At 39.4% G+C, this 22,592-nt stretch overlaps 1 protein-coding gene across 1 annotated transcript in view; it reads right to left on the reverse strand.

Annotated features, from left to right (window-relative positions):
• spata6l (spermatogenesis associated 6-like) overlaps positions 1-22,592 on the reverse strand; it is a 90,441-nt gene that overhangs the window by 46,492 nt on the left and 21,357 nt on the right. Inside the window, exons 4-6 of the mRNA XM_073072568.1 lie at positions 13,049-13,100; positions 10,940-10,981; positions 998-1,122 (exon numbers count right to left, since the gene is read on the reverse strand). Coding sequence (XP_072928669.1) covers positions 998-1,122; positions 10,940-10,981; positions 13,049-13,100 — 219 coding nt within the window. The remainder of the gene's footprint in view (positions 1-997; positions 1,123-10,939; positions 10,982-13,048; positions 13,101-22,592) is intronic.

Here is a 22,592-nt window from a genome sequence, read left to right on the forward strand (position 1 = left end):
TCTTTTCTTTCCCTAATCCAACTTGCTTCTTGATTGTGTGTCACCCTGTTCGACCAGATATTAGACGGAAAGTTCATTATCTCTGTATTTGTTGGTAATTCTGTGCTGTGGTTGGTGAAATAGTGGTGCTTCAAATTTAGATTTAATGTCCTGTATAAACCTTTCTCATTGTTCCTGAAGTTGATCATTTTCTTTGTCTGACGCATTTCATGTATCAATTTAGTCTGGCTGTGTATGCACTGAGCTTTTGTTTTAGTGTATCCATAAATTCTACAATGCTTCTGTTAGGTTGATCATATCTTGTATGGACCGATTATTATTAACTTTATTATTAAAATGCCAGTTATTTCTTGTAGTGCAGAGGAACTTCTTGTTGGAGGGCAGATCATTGGAATTAATTTTTAATTGCTGATATTAAATGTGTGCTAGTGTATTGATTATATACTCCCTCCTTCATATTCAGCTTTACTGAGGTGATCCTGCAGCTTGTGCACCCACATTGTTTAACATCAACAGCCAAAGATGAATTTCTCCCTTACCAACTAATTGCATTAGTTTTACTGACACTGAGCCCTGTACCCAATTAAGTGCAGGTATGGTTAGTTGAATAGCCTTATTCTTTACTATGAATTTTATGATACAACAAGCAGTGAAATGTATAGCATGGTGGAATTATAAGAACCACATGAAGATTATGTCAATGATTAGTAAGTAGAGGGCAGATTACTGTGCATTTATGTAGTGAGGAACAGGGAAACAGGACATTGAGTACAGGAGTGTTGGTTCCAAGGAACCAGATGAAAGACAGTAGAAGTATCCCAAATTGTATGCACTTTAGTTGTTGTTAAATAGATCATGATTAAAAGTCAAAGTTTAAGCCAGAACTATTCAAATTTAATCTTTTATGTATTGAAATTAATTAACTTTATAATGCAGATTACATTGGAAACAATCATAAACTAAACTATAAATACTGATTCAACAAAAAATGTCTTACGAAAACTGTTGAACATCGTCTCATCAGTACTTCTCTATCCACTCCAGGGTATGAAGGAGTTAACTTGGGCTCAGGAAATAAGAAATTTCTAGTATCATCTTCATAGTTTGCCAGTCTTTCATTTCCTACAACCAGGAAATGAAAATACCATTAGTTACAATTGACAAATTTCCTTTTGTGGTCACTTGCCAGTAATCTTTCAAATGGTTCATCATTAATTATGCAAGTGCTGTCTTAAAAATATATCTGCCGCATTGACATATAAACATTGATGTAACTGCATATTCAGAAACCACAAATAGTGTTTGGGTGTACTATCTGCTTTCTTCCTAAAATTCTAAAACATGGATTCTTATTTTCCAACTGATTGTACATAAAACTCATTCTTATCCTCATGACAGCTTAATGCCAACTCTATTACAAGACTAGACATTAGGGAATATTTTTGGAATTATTCCTGGCTCACAAATTTTAATGTTAAATTAACAAGGCTGAAAACAATTTAAACCAGCTAACACAAATTTAATCTATGATAAGAGGTCACCTACAATTAATGTTCTAATTTGACACACTAACTGTGGATAATTGACCACAAAGACTGGATATTATTAAAATGAAACAAAATATTCACAAGGATAAAAAATTTTTAAAGATCTGAGAAGTCTGCTGAACAGTAATTGAACATGGCCACAAAGAGCAAAAATAGCATTAAAATACAATTTGAACCAAAGATTGATTTCAGGTAATGAGAATACAGGTAATTTCAAGAACTTGTACCTCAGCAGATCTTAGTTTTAGACTAGTGATAATATGTGAAAAAATTAGAATAGTATTCCAGTTTCTGACATCAATGAATAGAACATTATGTATATTGAATCCAGTACTCTTTTACATATACTAGTTACTGGTAAATAGTAAATTGGTTTATTATTGTCACATGTACTGAGGTAAACAACCTGTTTTGCATACTGTTCGTCTGGATCAGTTCATTACAACAGTGCATTGAAGTTAAAGCATACAAGATAAAGCAATAAGAGAATGCAGAATAACAAATACACAATGCTAGAAGAACTCAATAGTCAGGCAGCATCTATGGAGTGGAACAAGCAGTAGACATCTCGGGCAGTGCAGAATAAAGTCTTTCAGTTACAGAGAAGTGCAGTGCAGGTAGACAATGAGGTGCAAGGTCATTATCTCACGAGGGACTAGTGAGATAGAAGCTGACCTTGAGTCTGTAGTATGTGATTTCAGGCTGTTGTGCCTTTTTCCCAATTGGAGAAGGAAGAAGAGGGAATATCCAAGGTTGGGTGGGTTCTTTGATTATGTTGGCTGCTTTATCAAGGCAGTAAGAAGTATGGGCAAAGTCCATAGAGGGGAGGTTGGCTTCCATAATATGTTCTACTGTATCCATACTCTCTGCAGTTTCTTGCGGTCATGGGCAGAGCAGTTACCCAAGCTGTGATTCATCCAGATAGGATGCTTTCTATGGTGCATTGATACAAATCGGTGAGGGTTGAAGGGGCTGTCAAATTTCTTTAGCTCCTGAGGAAGAAGAAGCGCTGATGCACTTTCTTGGTCATGTTGTCACTGTGGTTGGACCAGGATAGGCTTTTGGTGATAGTCACTTAGGAAAATAAAGCTTCCACTCCTCTCAATCTCGGCAACGTGGATGAAATGCATGTGCATTTTCCCCCTTCCTGAAGCCAATGACCAACATTTTTGTTTTAATAACATTGAAGGAAACATTGTTGTCATGACACCTTGCCATTAGGCTTTCTATTTCCTTCCTGTCCTCTGACTGCCCAAAATAGTGGCAAACTTGAAGATGGGGTTAGAACAGAATCTGGCTATGAATGCATAGGGAGTAGAATGGGGGCTGAGGACACAACCTTAAGTGACTTCAGTTTTAAGGATTATCATGAGGAGCTGCTGTGGTCTATCCTTACTGACTGAAGTCTGTTGGTCAGGAAGTCAAAAATTCAAGTATGTGGAAAAATCAAGTTGGTGCTGGATCCCAAGGAAGGCAATATCTAGCATGCCAATGAGATGGTTTTTTATAGCAATTCGTGGTTGAGTCCACTAAGGGGTCAGCTATTCTGGATTGGGCGTTGTGCAATGAACTAGAATTGATCAGAAACCTTAAGGTAAAAGAACCCATGGGGCAAATGATCATAATATGATCAAATTCACACCGAAATTGGAGAAGGAGAAGCTGAAGTCAGATGTATCAGCATTACAGTGGAGTTAAGGGAATTACAGAGGATTGAGAGAGGAGTTGGCCAGAATTGACTGGAAAAGTATACGGGCAGGGATGGTCACAAGGCAGCAATGGCTGGAATTTCTGGAAGCAATTTGGAAGGCACAGGATCCATACATCCCAAAGAGCAAGAAGTATTCTAAAGGCAAGGTGACACAACCATGGCTAACAAAATAAGTCAAAGCCAACATAAAACCCAAAGAGAGGGCATATAATAGAGCAAAAGCTAGTGGTAAGATAGAGAATTGGGAAATAAAGATGGAATACAAAAGTAAGTTAGTTAAAATACTAAAGAAGATACTCAAAGTTTTTTTTTCAGATATGTAAGGTATAAAAGAGAGGCAACAGTAGTCATCACTGGAAAATGATGCTGGAGAGATAGTATTGGGGGAGAAGTAAATGGTGGATGAACTGAATAATTATTTTGCATCAGCATACACTGTGGAAGACAGTAGCAGAATGCCAGATGTTCAAGAGTGTCAGCGGGCAGAATAGTGTGAAGTTGCCATTACTAGGGGGAATGTTCTGTGGAAACTAAAAGGTCAGAAGGTAGATAAGTCACCTGGACCAAGTGGTGTATGCCCCAGGATTCTGAAAGAGGTGGCCGAAGAGATCTTGGAGGCATTAGTAATGATCTTTCAAGAATTACTAGATTCTGGAATGGGTCCAGAAGACTGGAAAATTGCAAATGTCACTCCACTCTTCAAGAAGGGAGAGAGGCAGAATAAAGGAGGTTGAAGGCCAGTTAGTTTGACCTCAGTGGTTGGAAAGGTGTTGGAGTCAATTGTTAAGGATGTGGTTTTAAGGTACTTGGAGGTACATGATGAAATAGGCCATGGTCAGCATGGTTTCCTCAAGGGAAAATCTTGCCTAACAAATCTGTTGGAATTCTTTGAAGAAATGACAAGCAGGTTGAAATCTGATAGGGAGAAAATAAAGTATGATGTAGTGATACTTCAGTGGAGTAAGGGAAATTACAGTGCTTTGAGAGAGGAGTTGGCCAAAATAAATTGGCAGGAGCTGCTGGCAGGGATCTCAGCAGAGCAGTAATGGTGTGTGTTTCTGGGAAAAATGAGGAAGGTGCAGGACATGTGTATTCCAAAAATGAAGAAATACTCAAATGGTAAAATAGCACAACTGTGGCTAACAAGGGAAGTCAAAGCAATTGTAAAAGCAAAAGAAAGGGCATACAGCAAAGCAAAAGTTAGTGGAAAGAAAGAGCATTTGTTGCAAAGTTTGCAGATGATACAAAGGCTGGTGGAGGGGCAGGTAGTGTTGAGGAAACAGGTAGGATGCAGAAGGACTTAGACAGATTAGGAGAATGGGCAAGAAATTGGCAAATGAAATACAGTGTTGGAAAATGCATGATCATGCACTTTAGTAGTAGAAATAAATGTGGGGACTATTTTCTAAACGGAGAGAAAATCCAGGAATCTGGGATGCAGAGGGACTTGGGAGACCTTGTGCAGAACACTCTGAAGGTTAACTTGCAGGTTGAATCGGTGGTGAGGAAGGCAAATGCCATGTTAGCATTCATTTCAAGAGGTCTAGAATACAAGAGCAAGAATGCGATGGTGAGGCTTTATAAGGCACTGGTGAGGCCCCACCTTGAGAATTGTGAACAGTTTTGGGCTCCTCATCTTGGAAAAGATGTGCTGGCATTGAAGAGGGTCCAGAGGAGGTTCACAAGGATGATTCCAGGAATGAAAGGGTTATCATATGAGGAACATTTGATGGCTCTGGGTCTGTACTCGCTCGAATTCAGAAGAATGAGGGGGGATCTCATTGAAACCTTTTGAATTTTGAAAGACCTAGACAGAGTAAATGTAGAAAGGATGTTTGTCATGGTGGGAGAATCTAGGACAAGAGAGAACAGCCTCAGGATAGAGGGGTGCCCTTGCGGAGAAATTTCTTTAGCCAAAGGGTGGTGAATTTGAGGAATTTGTTGCCACATACAGCTGTGGAGGCCAGATCATTGAGTGTATCTAAGGCAGGGATTGATAGGTTTTTGACTGGAAATGGCATTAAAGGTTACGCGAGAAGGCCAGGAACTGGGGATGAGGAGGAGATGAAACAAAGGATCAGCCATGATTGAATGGCAGAACAGACTCGATGGGCCAGATGGCCTAATTCTGCTCCTATGTCTTATGGTCTAGACAAAGTGGAATTGATGTTGTGTATTTGGGGTTTCAAAAGGCCTTTGACAAGGCTGCCTGACAACTTATGAGCCCATGGTATTACAGGAAAGATTCTAGCATGGATAAGGCAGTAGCTGATTGGCAGGAGGCAAAGTGCGGGAATAAAGGGAGCCTTTTCTGGCTGCCTGCTGGTCACTAGTGGTGTTCCACAGGGGTCTGTGTTGGAACCGCTTCTTCTTTTTATGTTATATGTCAATGATTTAGATGACAGAATTGAAGGTTTTTTGCAAAGTTTGCAGATGATACAAAGATAGGTGGAGCAGCAGATAGTTTTGAGGAAGTAGAGTTGCTACAGAGGGACTGAGGCAGATTAGGAGAATGGGAAGAAGTGGCAAATGAAATACAGTGTAGGAATGTGTATGATCATGCACTTTTGTAGAAGAAATAAAAGGGTTGACTATTTTCTAAAAGGAAAAAAAAACTAAGATGCAAAGGGACATGGGAGTCCTTGTGCAGGATCCCCTTAAGGTTAATTTGCAGATTGAGTCTGTAGTGAGGAAGGCAATTGCAATATTAGCATTCATTTCAAGAAGACTAGAATATAAAAGCAAAGATATAATGTTGAGACTTTATAAAGCACTAGTGAGCCCTCACTTGGAGTAATGTGAGCAATTTTGGACACCTTATCTTAGCAAGGACATGCTGACATCGGAGGACGTTCAAAGGAAGTTCGTGAAAATGATTCCAGGATTGAATGGTTTGTCATATGAAGAGCGTTTCATGGCTTTGACCATTAATTTACTGGAATTCAGCAGAGTGAGAGGTGACCTACTTGAAACTAATTGAATAGTGAAAGGCCTTAATAGAGTGGATGTTGTGAAGATGTTTTCTATGGTGAGAGAGTCTAAGACCAGTGGACACAGCCTCAGTATAGTGGGGCGTCCTTTTAGAATAGAGACAAGGAGGAATTTCTTTAGCTAGAGAGTGGAGAATCTGTGGAATTCACTGTTACAGGCAGCTATGGAGGCCAAGTCTTTATGTATATTTAAGGCAGAGGTTGATAGATTCTTGATCAGTCAGGGCGTTAAGGGTGACAGGGGTGGGGGGGGGGGGGAGGCAAGAGGTTAAGGCTGAGAGCTAAAGTGGACCAGCCGTGATGAAATGGCGGAGCAGACTCGATCGGCCAAATGGCCTAATTCTGCTCCTATGTCTTATGGTCCTATGATCCAGCTTCAAAGGGTGTCCCAGGTCTGCAGTTTGGAGATGAGTGTACTTGGAATTATATTATGAAGGTAAAGCTAGAGTTAATGAATAATAGTTATGTACACACTCCAATAGCAATGTGTTGCGTTTATAAAACTTACGTCTAAGATAATAAAAACAATCAAAAGTCTCTTTATTCAGCATTACTCAAACTCCCTACTCACTACTATTCACAATTGTAATTCTGATGGAAGTAAGTATTTTATTTACATCAGGGGGTTGATTCTTTGTATTCTGGTGTAAAACACTTATAATTTTGGTTGGCAATGCTTCATTGCATGGCTGCACTCCCAGATGCAAAGTGCTATTCATTTTACAGTTCAGTAGCAGGACAATACAATATAGGATAGCTCCAATCAAGAACAAAATTCTCCAAACTTTAGTTCATTGTCCAATGCATATTGAGGCTTAATGATAAAAAATGGACATGGTAAAATGTTTAATGCTGTAAGTTGTTATTGATAAATATTGTATACATTTCAGACTGCAGATCTATATAGAACCATAAAACCATGGAACATTACAGCACAGAACAAACAGGCCCTTCGGCCCTTCTTGGCTGTGCCAAACCATTTTCCTGCCTAGTCCCACTGACCTGCACCTGGACCATATCCCTCCATACACCTCTCATCCATGTACCTGTCCAAGTTTTTCTAAAAGTGAACCTGCATTTACCACTTCATGTGGCAGCTCATTCCACACTCCCACCACTCTCTGCGTGAAGAAACCCACTAATGTTCCCTTTAAACGTTCCCCCCCTTCACCCTTAACCCATGATCTCTGGTATTTTTCTCCCCTAACCTCAGTGGAAAAAGCCTGCTTGCATTCACTCTATCTATACCCATCATGATTTTATATACCTCTATCAAATCTCCCCTCATTCTTCTACGCTCCAGGGAATAAAGACCTAACCTATTCAACCTTTCTCTGTAACTCAGTTTCTCAAGTCCTGGCAACATCCTTTTAAACCTTCTCTGCACTCTTTCAACCTTATTAATATCCTTCCTGTAATTGGGTGACCAAAACTGCACACAATACTCCAAATTCGGCCTCACCAATGTCTTATACAACCTCACCATAATATTCCAACTCTTATATTCAATACTTTGATTTATAAAGGCCAATGTACCAAGAGCTCCCCTATTACTACCGCTCTCCTCTTCTTCACCCCTCCCTTCTGCACTGCAGAACCAGACTCAGTGCCAGAGATCCGGCTGCTGCAGCTTGTCCCAGATAAGTCATCCCCCCCCCCCAACAGTATCCAAATCAGTATACTTGTTGTCGAGGGGAATAGCCACAGGGGAGCCCTGCTCTGCCTGCCTTTTTCCCTTCCCTCGCCTAACAGTAACCCAATTACCTGTGTGCTGCTCCTTTGGCATAACTACCTCCCTGAAACTACTATCTATAAACTCCTCATTCTCCCGAATGATCCGGAGGTCATCCAGCTCTTGCTCCAGTTCCCTAACACGGTTTGTTAGGAGCTGCAGCTGGATGCACTTCTTGCAGGTGTTGTTGTCAGGGAGACCAGAGGTCTCCCTGATTTCCCACATCCTGCAAGAGGAGCATTCCAACATCCTGCCTGGCATGCTCTCTACTCTAAACGAACAAAACAAAACTTACCGGAAACTACCCTCGCCTCTGCCTCACAAATCTCTGTTTCTAATTGGCAGCCAACATGTAGAACATAGAACAATACAGCACAGAACAGGCCCTTTGGCCCACAATGTTGTGCCAACCCTTAAACCCTGCCTCCCATATAACCCTCCACCTTAATGTCCTCCAATTTATTTCAGGAAATCAAGACAAACATTTGTAGCATGAGAATGATCCGTCATTGAAGCCCCACCACTACTACTATTTGCACTTGTACGGTGAATGATGAGAATTCTTAATAGCTTATTAAATGAACAAATTTGTCATGTGGAAGAAACATGATTTTTAAGCAAAATATAATATCGAATGTTTAAAATCAAGAAGTAAACTGTAAGATGTTTATAATCCTATCCACGCTGGAGAGACAAATTACAAAATGGGTGACTGCTTTGCAGAACACCTGTTAGCTAAGAATGACAGTGACCTCCTGGTCCCTCTTAAATATAATTCAACATCTCAACCCCATTATGCTCTTATTATTAAAAGCAAATTTCTAACACACATGTTGTTATGACCTTCAGTTTGGAAAAAGATGAATGAGCATAAAACTTGAATTAGAATACTATGAATGGTAGCATCAATTTGAATTACTATTATTCCTCTCAGGCTAAGTCTTATTCCAGCATTCAGCTATGGTCAGGCTTACATACAATAACAGATTACAAAATGAAATCAGGCGCATTGTCATCAACTGTACATCCTTTCCTGATGAGCTTAACACACTATTTGCATGTGTTAAACAGGAGGATGCATCACCATCCACCCTGACAGCCTCCAGTCCACCTGAATCTATAGTCACCATTGAGGATGTAAGATTAGTCTTCCAGAAGGTGAACCTGTGGGAAGCAGGGGCCTGCATGGTTTCTCTGGCTGTGCCCTTAGGTCCTGTGTGGATCAGCTGGCAGAGGGATTTGTAACCTCTCCCTGCTTCAGGTTGTGGTACAATCCAGCTTTAAGAAGAATATTATCATCCCAGTACCCAAGAAAGATAAGATAATGTGCCTTAATGACTGCCGCCTAATGGCTGTAACACATCATGAAGCGTTTTGAGAGCCTGGTCTTGGGATACATCAACTTCAGCTTTTTAGAAAACCCCAACCCACTGCAATTTGTCAATACCAGAACAGGTCTACAGTAGATGCCTTACACTCATCTCAAGAGCACCAAGACAATAAAGGCAATTACATCAATATTGACTACAGTTCTGCCTTCAATACTATTATTTCAAGCAAACTCATTACCAAACTCCAAACCCTGGGTATTGATAACTCCCTCTGAAACTAAGAACAGGCAGCAACACATCCACTGCAATTATTCTAAATACTGGTGCTCCACAAGGTTCAACCCTCAGCCCTCTATTCAACTGCCTGAACACTCATGACTGCATAGCCCGATTCTGCTCTAACTCGATCTACGTTTGCAGAAGATACCACTGTAGTGGACTACATCTCAAATAATGACGAATCGGAGTCCAGGAAAGAGATAGAGAACTTTGTGAAATGGTGTCATGACAGCAACATTACCCTCAATGTCAATAAATAAAAGATCTGGACATTGACTTTGGGAAGTGAGGTGGTGCACATGCCCCTGTCTATATCAACGGTGTTAAGCTTGAGAGGGTTGGTGTCCTGGTCCAGCCATATTGATGTCACAGCTAAGAAAACTCACCAACACCTCTACTTCCTCAGGAGGCTAATGAAATTGGCAAGCCCTCATTTACTATTACCAATTTTATTGATGCTCTATAGAAAGGATTTGTCTGGATGCATAACAGCTTTGTATGGCAACTGCTTTGCTCATGACCGCAAGAAACTGCAGCAAGTTGTGGACACAGATCAGCATACCACAGAATCCAGCCTCCCCCTTAAGGACTCTATCTAAAACTTCTTGCTGCCTCAGTAAAGCAGCTGGTATAATCAAAGACTCACCCACGCCAGATATTCTTTCTTACCCCCTCCCATCAGGCAGAATGCCCAGGAAGCATGTACCAGCAGGCTCACTTCTATCCCACTGTTATCACACTCTTGAACAGAGCTCTTGTATGATGAGATGGGCTCCTGCCCTCACAATCTATCTTGTTATCATCTTGAACATTATTGTTTACTTGTACTGTATTTTTTGGTAGCTGTTTTACTTTATGCCGTATTTTTTTGCCTTATCCCAGCTCATTGCATTGTGTAATAATGTGATCTGTATAACAGTATGCAAGACAAGCTTTTCACTTTATCTTGGTACACATGACAATAGTAAACGAATATCAATAAGAATACCAAAACTATAACTCAAGACAACCTATACACAATCTAGTAAACGTTAAACTCAGGATTGATACATAAAGCATGAGTAACCGGATGGCTTACTTTTGTGATTTGTCTGAACACGTGGCAAAAGTGGACAATATCATATATTGCAAAGAAGGTATTGCAAATAATACTTAAAAATATCAGAAGGTAGTTCACCTGGTTACATTAGTAATTAATTGTAGGATAAGAAACAAATACCATAAATGAACACAATATTTATTCCTGCTGCTGTCATGTGTACAGTTATTAAAAAGAATTCGATGTGGACTAACTACATCTGCTTTTGTAAAAAAAACTAGAAACACTATTGTACTTCAATGAATAATACCTGAAGGAGTGAACTGTATTAACTCAAACCTTGTACTATCACCTGAAAGAAAATAAATTAGCATTAGCAAAGTTTTAGAATTTGTAGAAATAAGTATATTAAATATAAAAATGCACGAGCAGCATCTACGGTATTTGCCTTCAATAGTGCAAAACTAACAAAGTCAATTTCCCTATTTATATTGTAATTTTACCTAAGAATTCTTCTGTAGAAGTTCTAATTGTTTAGTGTAAGCACATTAAAAAGGGTAACTTCCAGGTAGGAATGCTATTGTAGTGAATTGTACTGAACTCTGGGTTAAATTGGAAACTGTTAGGCATTTTCACTCACAAAACAGTCTTGAACTCCATCTTTAATATCTTTATTTTTCCCTTTCAGGGTTCTTTTGAAGACCCTTACCTGGAGTTACACACTGACTACGGTTCTTTGCGGGAGCGGGACCTGCTCTTAGGGTTTCATAACCCGCCGTTGTTGTTCGGCATATCCAGGGCTTAGCCTAAGAGTCCGGCTCGGTTTTGGAGGTGTAGGAGCTTGGGGCTCTGGAGACAGGTGGATTGAAGGTCGGTGTCACGGCAGGAGACCTGTGTGTCATTGGGGGAGTCGGAATATCTACAGCTGTGTGCTCAGATCTTTGGGCACAAAGCTTGAAAAAAAGTAATGTAATGGACTTTTAACATTGTAAACCAGCGAGCTATTTGTTAAGTCTCCCCGCTCGCTGTGAAAATGGAGACACCCCTTTCTCCTCATAAAACGCGAAGTCTTTGGGGTAATTGCAAGTCTATGTCTTTGCTCATGCTTGAGAGCTTGGTGGTGGATGCCGATGCTTTTTTTTTTTGCCAGTGGGGGGAGGGGGTATTGTTGCTTGATTCCACTTATGCATCGGAGGGAGGGGAGCTGGGAGGGGTACTTTGTGGTTCTAACATTTAACTGTCGTTCATTCTTTGGGGCACTCCTCTGTTTTTGTGGATGGCTGTGAAGAAAAAGCATTTCAGGATGTATATTGTATACATTTCTCTGACATTAAATGTACCTTTGGAGCATTTGAAACTGAAGGTGTGATTTACACCAAAATGCACATGCACATTGCATCCCATGCAACTTTTCTTCAGTGTATTATTTGTGAAATTGTTTAGAGATGCACCTGTAACTGGACTGCCAGTGTGCATTATCAAACATAGGACTAGAAGCCCACTTAAACAGGTTCCACTCAAGATACTATCTCTCCTTTGCACACCACCCTTTTCTTCCCTAATTGCGAGTGACAGCGCAGGTTTAGCTAAGTACTGTCAAACACATTTTTCAGATTTGACTAGAAATGGGTTTTGAAGATGCATTTGCTAACTTCGACCTCCCATTAAAGCTCATTGTGTTTTTCTTTGCTGCATGTAGCCTGATCTTTACATCAACCCAGAGGAATTAACATCCATAACTATTCAGTTTCTTTTGTGGTTGTGTTATGAGGACTGGCTTAATTTTTCTACTTCTTCGACTAGGACTATCACTATAGCATGCAAAGACATAAAACCTGTTCTCTTCCAAGTTCAGGCGTTCTCTACTCTTTTCCAGGTCAAATTCATTTCCTCCATGATTGTCAGACTTAGTGAATCATCACCTCCCATTTGCTTAATGTATAGTAGTTTCAATTGGAGCTTGTTATGTGCCTGGATCGTGCCGAGTACTCAGCCCATGAACAGTACAATTAGTACTGGCCAAACATAGAAATCATTTAAATGAGAATGCAGTAGGAAGCTGACATTCCCCATAGAAAGTTTTGGTTGATCAGATATTATGATCCTAATTCTTTGTTTCTGGAATCACCCAAGGTAGGAACCCCATGATTTGAAGACAGGAATGCTACAATTAATTCAAACTGAGTTCTTGGTTTAGTCTTACCTAACTTAATAACTGCTTTCATTTTTGTAGGGAGAACAAGGTAAAACTTCTCATAGAGCTTATTGAGATAAATATATCAGTTTTTACTGTGTAACACTGAGATAAATTTCAAATACAATGTTATTTTTTGCAAATATTACTTACTACCAACAATAATGATTTTGATATAAAGTTATTTGTTTGTTATTAGATAATGATTGATTTTTTTGTACATACGTTCTAAGAATGCAGCAACATCAGCAGGATCAACAATATCTTTCCCAAACACCTGTTGAAGGGAATGGGGTAAATTAAATTGTAGGATACAGATTATAAATGAATATGTTATTAAATAGTATAAAAGCAAAACATAGGAAGCAGTTATTCTATCAGCGGTAAACATTGCCAAAATCACACGAGATTTTATTTAATTTATACATGCCATGAAGGTTGTCAAGAATATTCAGAGATAATCAGAGTTCTCAAGAATGAATCCAAAAAGGATCTTGGATGCAATGTAGGCAATTACGTCAGAATTTACCTAGATTAGTGAAAGTGACAACATCTGGCCCAGTCGAGAAATTTTAACTTTCTGTGGTTTGATTTCAAGGATAACATTCAGGCATGAGCTGATAAAGGGCAAATACTGTTTACACTGCAAAAGTGCTAAGTAAGGACCATCTCGCCTTCACATTTAAAGGCATTTGGTCTCTGAATATTAGCCCAGACACATAATCATTATACTAATTTACCCTATTCATCAACCATTGTTATACATACAATTCTGTATTTAATTTTATGCATCAGACTCATCTAATGTATTACAAACACAAGCAAATACCTCACTTCTGCTCTCTCGTCAATCCACATAATCACTTGTAGAAGAGAGCACAAAATGCTAAAATGATGTACTGTAGAGGTCAGATGATCTGACAAATTTGTGTCCTTCTAATTAAAAATAGAGAAATGAAACATACAGACAGCCCTCCTGAAAAAATAATACCGTAGATTCCGGATTATAAGCCGCTACTTTTTCCCCACATTTTGAACAGCTTTGAACTCTGCGGCCTTTAATCCAGAGCGGCTAATACATGTTTTTTTTTCATGCCGCCTCGTAAACATTTTGCCTCGTAACAGTAGACCAATAAAATTGATGAGTAGTTCACAGAGGTCCAATGAAATTGTACGATAAATCAAGCGCACTTTCACAATTAAATTATTGTAAATCAGTCATTTGTACTCACCCTCATCAACATGGAAAACACTCGAAGAAAAGCATTGTGCTGCCTTTATGGCAGTTACTTAGTTTATAATATTTTCGCTTAGTAATTCATTTGTTAGTTAAAGTTAGAAGTGTTTTAACTATATTTGTTTTCTGTACTACATCCCGGGATGCTATGACGTCATACCCGGTTTCGTCGCGTCTTGTGGGATACCGGTTTGCGATATACGGGAAGGTGGGGGCATTACGCGAGCACATCAGACCCGAGCGCATCGGACCCGAGCGCATCAGACCTGATTAGACCCGATCGCGTTACGCGAGCTCATCAGACCCGAGCGAAAACGCTGCTTTTAAGTTAAAGGCGATCAATAACTTTTCCTGGTAGGCTGCAGTATATATATTTTTACCAGTCGCTAGGAGATATTGGAATGTTGTTCGTGCTGTTCAGTAAAAAAGTATATGCAACGTAATTTGTGTTACCGATACGTATGTATATTTAAAAGTAGCCGTATTACAGGCACGGTTCGAAAAAAAGCATTTGCAATATATATTTGTTTGTTACCATATGGATTTAATTAAAAGTTAAAAAATCCTCACGTGTAATATCTTTCTGTGTAAATATCTCATATTACAACGTGGGACACCTGCGGCCGAAAATCCGGTGCGGCCTAAAATCCGGTGCGGCCTTTACAATTAAAAAATTGATTTTATTTCTAAAATTAGAGCCAGCGGCTTTTAATCAGGTGCGCTCTGTAGTCCGGAATCTACGGTAGGTATTTCTCACACACATATACTGATACAACTTTGGCAAAGTCTGAACAATGAGAAGAATTAATGCAATTATCAAGATTATGACCCGGCTAAGATTAGATCTTATCCCTTTCTTCTACCTTCTAGGGCATTTACTTACACAACAAATATCACAGAATATCCAGAAGGTTAATGCCCCAGAGGACCACATTTTTTTCTGAATGTCCATCAACATAGGATCTGTAGCTTATCCATCAGCCTAAGTACTGACAATTTAATAGCTCCACTTGAAAAGTCAGTTGGTTTTTAACCTGGTAATTCAAAACAAAATGAATCTTTCCTTAGGCAGTAGATGTAAGAACATAATAAATAGCATCTGGAGGATGGGAGCTCTACCATTTGATAAGATCATGGTTGTACCACCTTCTGGTGGTAATGTCATATCCTTCAATTCCAATTGTGCCTAAAATTCTATCAATCTTGAACACATTCAGCAATCCAGCGTTCACTGCCTTCTGGGTGGAGTTCCACCGGTAATCTATCCATTGCACAAAGAATTCCTTTTTCATCTCTGTCATGAATGATTGCACATTATTTTGAGAATATTATGTCTTGTTATAGACACTCCAACCTGAAACAACTATCTGCAATTAAGCTGCTTTAGAATTTACGTTTCAATGAGATCTTTCCGCATTCTTCTAAAAATCAAGAGAGTATAGGCCCCTTTTCCTTAATATTGCCTCATATGCTAAATGTGCTGAACTCTTTCTACCACCAGGACACTGCTGCTTAGTTGGTGAGATTGGCTTTGAACACAATATCCCAGACGTGTTCTCCTCAGAGCTGTGTATAATTTGAGCATAAATCTCTTACTCTTGTACTCAGTTGTTCTTGTAATAAAGACTAACTGCTTGTGAGCATCCAAACTAGCTTTCTGCAGTTTGTTTCCAAGGATAACCTTCAAGTATTGACTAATAAATGGCAAAAACCGCTAACACTGCAAATGTGCTAAGTAAAGACCATCTCCGTTTTGCATTCAATGTCATTATCTTTGGTGAATCGCTTAGTATCAGCATAAGACCAAAAGACGTAGGAGCAGAATTTGACCATTCAGCCTATCAAATCTGCTCCCCTATTCTATTGTAGTTGATTTACTATCCCTCTCAGCCTCATCTCCTGTCTTCTCCCCTTTGAAGCCCTTACTAAAATATATCAACCTCCACTTTAAATATAACCAATGACTTAGCCTCCACAACTTTTGTGGCAATGAGTCCACAGATTTAACACCCTTTGGTGAAAGAAATTCCTCCTCCTCTCTGTTCAGAAGGGATGTCCTCCTATTCTGAGGCTGTGCCTCGGGTCCTAGACTCCCACACTTACGAAATATGCTCTCCACATCCACTCTATTATAGGCCTTTCAATGAGATTCCCCCCCACCCCCCCATTCTTCCGAAATCCAGTGAGTAAAGAGTCAGAACCATCAAATGTTTCTCCTCTGTTAACCCTTTCATTCCCGTGATCATTTTGATTAACCTCCTCTGGACCCTCTGCAATGCCAACACAGTCTTTCTTAGGTAGGGGGCCTAAAATACTTCCAGTGCAGTCTGACCAATGCCTTATAAAGCCTCAGGGTTACATCCTTGCTTTTATGTTCTAGTCCTCTCAAAATGAATGCTAACATTACATTTGCCTTAACTACCACCAACTCAACCTGCAAGTTAACCTTCAGGGATTCCTGCATGAGAACTCTTAAGTCCCTTTGCACATCTGATTTTTGAATTTTCTCCCCATTTCAAAAACAGTGTAAACCTCTATTCCTTCTTCCGAAGCACATGTCCATACAATTTCGTACACTATATTCCATTTACCACCTCTTTGCCCAAACTCCTAATATGTCTAAATTCTTCTGCAGACTCCCTGCTTCCTGAATACTACAAACCCCTCCACCTATTTTTGTATTATCTGCAAACTTGGCCACAAAGACATCAATTTTGTCATCCAAATCATTGACCTACCACATGACAAGAAGTGATCCCAACATTGACACATACCATTTCTCACCAGCAGCCAACTAGGAAAGGCCCCTTTTATTTCCACTCATTGTCTTCTTCCATTCAGCCAATCTTCTGTCCATGCTAGTATCTTTCCTGTAAGTCACCACTGACTAGGAATTTAACTGGATCACCTATATAAATAACTGCTTATAAGAACAGGTTAGAGATTGGGTATTCTGCACTGAGTGACTCAGATCCTAATTCCACTATCTACAAAGTTAAAATCAAGAGAACGATAGGGTATTCTCCATTTGTCTGGAAGAGCAGCTCTAACAACTTCCAAAAAGCTCAACGTGATTCAAGACAAAGCAGCCCACTTAAGTCGAACCCATCCATCACATGCATTGTGGTTACACTGTCCATCATGTACAGCATGAAGTCCACGGTAGCCACTCACCTAAATTGATCCAACAGCACACCGAATCCCATAACCTCTACTAAAAAAGGACAAAGGTAATAGGTACATGGAAACACCAGCACCTGCACATTTTCCTCCAGGCTTCACACCATTCTGACTTGCAAACATATTACTGGTCTTCCATCATCAGTCGGCATACACACTGAACCTCCCTACCCAATAAGACTAGAAGAGCACCTTGAACCGAAGAGCTTCAGCAATTCATAAGGGTTTCTTCTCAAGAACAATCTAAAATAGGGAATAAATGCTTTCTTTGCTAATAATACCTAGATCTTGAAAAATTAATGAAAAAAACAATGTCCTTCTAAACATCAATCAGTTTTAAACTCGCATAACTAAAGTATCCTACTTTTCTACTTTTTCTATCCAAGTAGAAAACTTCAAATTTTTGCACATTCCATTGTACGTGTCATGTCCTTGCCCATTCATTTAGCCTGAATACCTCCTGCAGAACACCTCTGCATGCTTCTTACAGTCCACTTAGATGTCTAGCAACAGCAGCTTTGGGTATATTACACATGATGTCCTCATCCAAATAGCTGAAAAAGATTATGAACAGTTGGGGCCCAAACACCAATCCACGTGACACCACAATAGTCACAGCCTCAATACGAAAATTTATTCCTAATCTATTTTTGACAAATAATCATCAATTCCATGCTATAATATACTGTACTGTGTGGTTTAACTTTACTTAATTGTCTCTTGTGTGGTATGTTACAGGGCTTTTGAAAGTCCAAATATATCACATCAACTAGTTCACCTATTCTGCTCATTATGTTTGTGATATCTTGCTTGATCTCCTTATGGCTGAATTTGCATAACATTGTTGTAAGTGCAGTTGTCTTCCCCTGGTGATATTATAACCAAAAGTTCTGAGAAGAGAGTTCTCAACAGCACTGCCTCCAAATCAGCATAAATAATACATGACATTGAAGCAGTGAATACATGATTCACAAGATCATTAAATTGTAACTGCCTGAAGTTATGAACATGTTTGACCAAAGTAATATGATACTGTTTACTTCTTCACCCGTAACAACATCCTTTAAGACTTAGGTTTTTGTAATTATATAAAGCCTTTTCTGGGTGGCTAACATAGACCCTTGGAATTAAAATTAGGGTAATGAGGAAATGGCAGAAGCTTTGAATGACTATGTTGTGACAGCCTTCATGGTGGAGGACACATCTAACATGCCAAAGAGAGATGCTATGGATGTGATTGGAGGTGAGGACCTCGATACAATAGCTATCACTAAAAAGTAAGTGTTGTGCAAACTTGTGGGCTTGAAGATAGATAAGCCCCGTGGCTCTGGTGGAATGCATCCCAGAGTACTAAAAGAAATGGCAGACATTATAGTAGAGGCTTAGTGATAATTTACCAAAATTCCCTGGACTCAGGGAAGATCCCAGCGAATTTGAAGACAGTGAATGTCACACCACTGTTCAAAAATGGATGTAGGCAAAAGGCAGGTAACTAAAGGCCAATTAGTTCTACATCTGTAGTTGGGAAAATGCTTGAAGCTATCATTAAAGAAGAAATAGCGAGATATCTGGAAAGAAATGGATCCATCAGGCAAATACAGCATGGATTCAACAAAGGCAGGTCCTTTTTGACCAACTTACTGGAGTTCTTTGAGGATATAATGAACGCAATGGATAGAGGGGAAGATATAGACGTTATTTACTTTGATTTCCAGAAGGCATTCGATAAGGTGCCACATAAAAGACTTATCCATAAGATAAGGATGCATAGAGTTGGGGGTGATGTATTAGCATCAATAGAGGATTGGTTAACTAATAGAGAACAGAGAGTTGGGATACATGGGTGTAACTCTGGTTGGCAATCAGTGGTGTGCAGTGTGCCGTAGGGGTCAGTGCTGGAATTCGCAATTGTTCACGATATACTGTACATTAACAATCTGGAAGAGGGGACCGAGTGTAGTGTATCTAAAAGTAAATTGTGCAGAAGATATGGAGAGTATACAGAGAGATACAGATAAGTTAATTGAATGGGCAAGGGTCTGGCAGATGGAATACAATGTTGGTAAATGTGAGGTCATCCACTTTGGAATGAAATATGGAAGGGCAGGTTATTATTTAAATGGTAAAAAATTGCAGCATGCTGCTGTGCAGAGGGAGTTGGGAGTGTTTGTGTATGACTCATAAAAGGTTGGTTTGTAGGTGCAGCAGGCTATCAAGAAGGCAAATGGAACGTTGGCCATTGCTAGAGGGATTGAATTTAAGAGAAGGGAGGTAATGCTGCAGCTATATAGGGTACAGTACTGGTGAGGCCACACATTGAGTAATGCGTGCAGTTCTGGTCTCCTTACTTGAGGAAGGATATATTGGCTTTGGAGGTGGTGCTGAGGAGGTTACCAGGTTGATTCCAGAGATGAGGGTGCTAGATTATGAGGAGAGATTGAGTTGTACTCACTGGAATTCAGAAGAATGAAAGATCTTATAGAAACATATAAAATTATGAAAGGGATATAAGAGGCATTGTTTCCACTGGCGGGTGAGACTAGAACTAGGGGACGTAGACTCAAGATTTGGGGGAGTAGATTTAAGACAGAAATGAGGAAGAACTGCTTTTCCCAGAGAGTGGTGAATCTGTGGAATTCTCTGCCCAATGAAGCAGTGGAGGCTACCTCAGTAAATCTATTTAAGACAAGGTTGGATAGATTTTTGCATAGTAGGGGAATTAAGGGTTATGGGGGAAAGACAGGTAGGTGGAGGTGAGTTCATGGCCAGATCAGCCATGATCTTATTGAATGGCTGAAGAGGCTCGCTGGGCCAGATGACTTACTTCTGCTCTTATTTCTTATGTTCTTATCCTATGGACTAACCTGCCATTTTTTTTTGTTTCACAGTGATCAGCAATTCATTAGAGAACATAGTAAATGGATGTACAATGAGTGATTTGCAAATAAAGGACGCTTTCATATAAATAGCTGGGTGGTGTGTTTGCTGTAATTCTGGTATTGGAGATGATCACAAGATTTTACTAATTAGGTGAACCTTAGGTGAACATTAGGTGAACCTCTGTAATATTCCAGGTAGCTTGTAAGCAGCTAGAGTGGCAATAGATCTCCTGTCTTTATCTTTCTGTTTATCCTCCTTAAACAAGGATATGATGAACTGTCTGACCATATTCCCCTCTGCTCTGTAATATCTACAATTTTGGATGTACTCACTGTTGACTTCTGCAGGTTGTGTGCAGAAACTTGTCCAGGTACAATTCAAAGGCCTTGTGGTATTAAACCTTGTGGTCACATACATCTGGTTGTAGTAATCCTGTGCTTCATTAGGTAAGTTTCTCATAGGAATCATACAATAAGTTTGAAGTGGACTTCTATAAACTTTAAATTCGTTGATGCAAAACAGTGCAATTTACAGATGTCAAATGACTGAGTTTCACCTGCTTAACATAGTGGAATTGAAATTAAAATGTTTGGCCTCTGGGAAGTTCTGCTTTTGGTGAATAGATCAGAGGTGCTCAATGAAGTGGTCCCCCAATTTATGATGGGTCACAGCAATATTGAGGATGCCGCATTGGGAGCACCAGACACAATAGATAACCCCAGAAGATTCCCAGGTGAAGTGTTGCCTCTCATGGAAGGACTTTGGAGCCTCGACTGGAGATAAGGTAGGAGGCGTATGGGCAGGGGTATCACTTAGATTACTTGCAGGAATAATGGATTGTCTCACAATCAAGCAGGAAGGTATGTCCTGGATACTGTTAAGCCTTCTGAATGCTTTTGGGGCTTCATACCAACAGTCAATAGCAAAATTACTATCCCCTCTTGACATACTCAGAGGATAGCTTTGATTATGAGAAAGGTTTTGAGTCAGAAATTGAGTCTTTTGCTTAAAATTATGCAACCTTTGCTTTGCAGACAGTTTTTATGCCGATTGTCCAGATCTCTTAAATGGTGAACTTCAGAAAGTTGATGATATGGATTGAATGATAGAATGTTGGGTAATGAGACAAAGTCATTTTCTTGCACTTCAGTAGTACAAATTTTAATGCACTTGTCTTCCCAAAATCTAAAAGATGAAAAAATCTTGTTGCATGTGATGCCAAATTACTTCACTGTCTGAAAAGTTGTGAGAAGTATGCAAAGCTCTATGGACATCAGAAAATATCTCTAATTCTGACTTTATGATGCAGGGAAGATGTTTGAACGCATAATTGGTTGTGCCTAGAGTGTTGCCATTATGAATTTTTATGGAGATAACCCAAAATTAAGTTGACTGACTTCCATTAGCTTAACAATCTTCCTGTGTGCAAGATACAACTTCAGTTGGTACAAAGTTCTGGAAAAACAAAAGAAAACTGCTGTTGCTAGAAATCTGAAATGAATACATGAAATATTAGATATAGATGACAGGTCTGACAGCATCTGTGGAAAGAGAAACATAAGTAATTGTGTTGACTTCAAGGCATTTGTTTAGTTTATTATATTTTCACTTTAGTAATTCGTTTGTTATCGTTTTCTAGTTAAAGTTAAGGTTGTTTAAAGTAAATTCGTTGTCTGTGATATATCGCGGCATGCGATGACGTCACCCCTATTTCGCCGCGTCTTGTGGGAAAATACCGGTTTGGAGAAACGGGAAGGAGGGGGCTTATATGTGTGTAGGATCAGCGCGAGAAAAGTTTTCTTTCTACGCACTAGAAACATCGGAGAAGCAACGCCGTAAGTTCATGAGATAATCGATATGTTAAATTAAAAATGTTAATGCTGATTCTGTTAAAAGTAATGATGATTGATAAAGTTTATGTTTTCTGTTATTTAAAGAGTTGCGGATAGTTTGTGTTGATGTATTTAAAGCCAGTCAATGGCGTAGGTAGATTCCGACTGTATGTTGCACTTTAATGTAATATAGTGTTGTAGTTATACTTTTGCAAGTACTTATGATGTAAATGTGATGTCAAGAAGGAAACAAATACTGTATATATTTTGTATTGTTTTATCAACAGTTTTCACCATACGTTAATGTGGAAGAGTGAACAGTAAACGGTTAATCTTACTGGGACTGCCTCATTGACTGGTTTATGCTTGGTGTTTAGTTCAGAGTTCTTTTACACCTGTGCGAGAACACTATAGTAATATTTCAAGTTGACCGCCTTTCTTCAGAACTAGAAAAGCAAAAAAAAAAGCATGTTTCAAGTTGCAGAGGCATGGGTGGAATGGAGAGAACTAGAGGCCTACTGAAGTTTCTTCATCACAGACTACCTCCAGCATTTTCTGGTTTAAGTGCAACATCCTTGACTTTAACTTTATTAGATATTTTTGATGCCACATCACCGTCAACTGTTGTCATGATGACAAG

Source organism: Hemitrygon akajei, chromosome 2, assembly GCF_048418815.1.
Source record: "Hemitrygon akajei chromosome 2, sHemAka1.3, whole genome shotgun sequence".
In the NCBI taxonomy this organism is placed as follows: Eukaryota; Metazoa; Chordata; class Chondrichthyes; order Myliobatiformes; family Dasyatidae; genus Hemitrygon; species Hemitrygon akajei.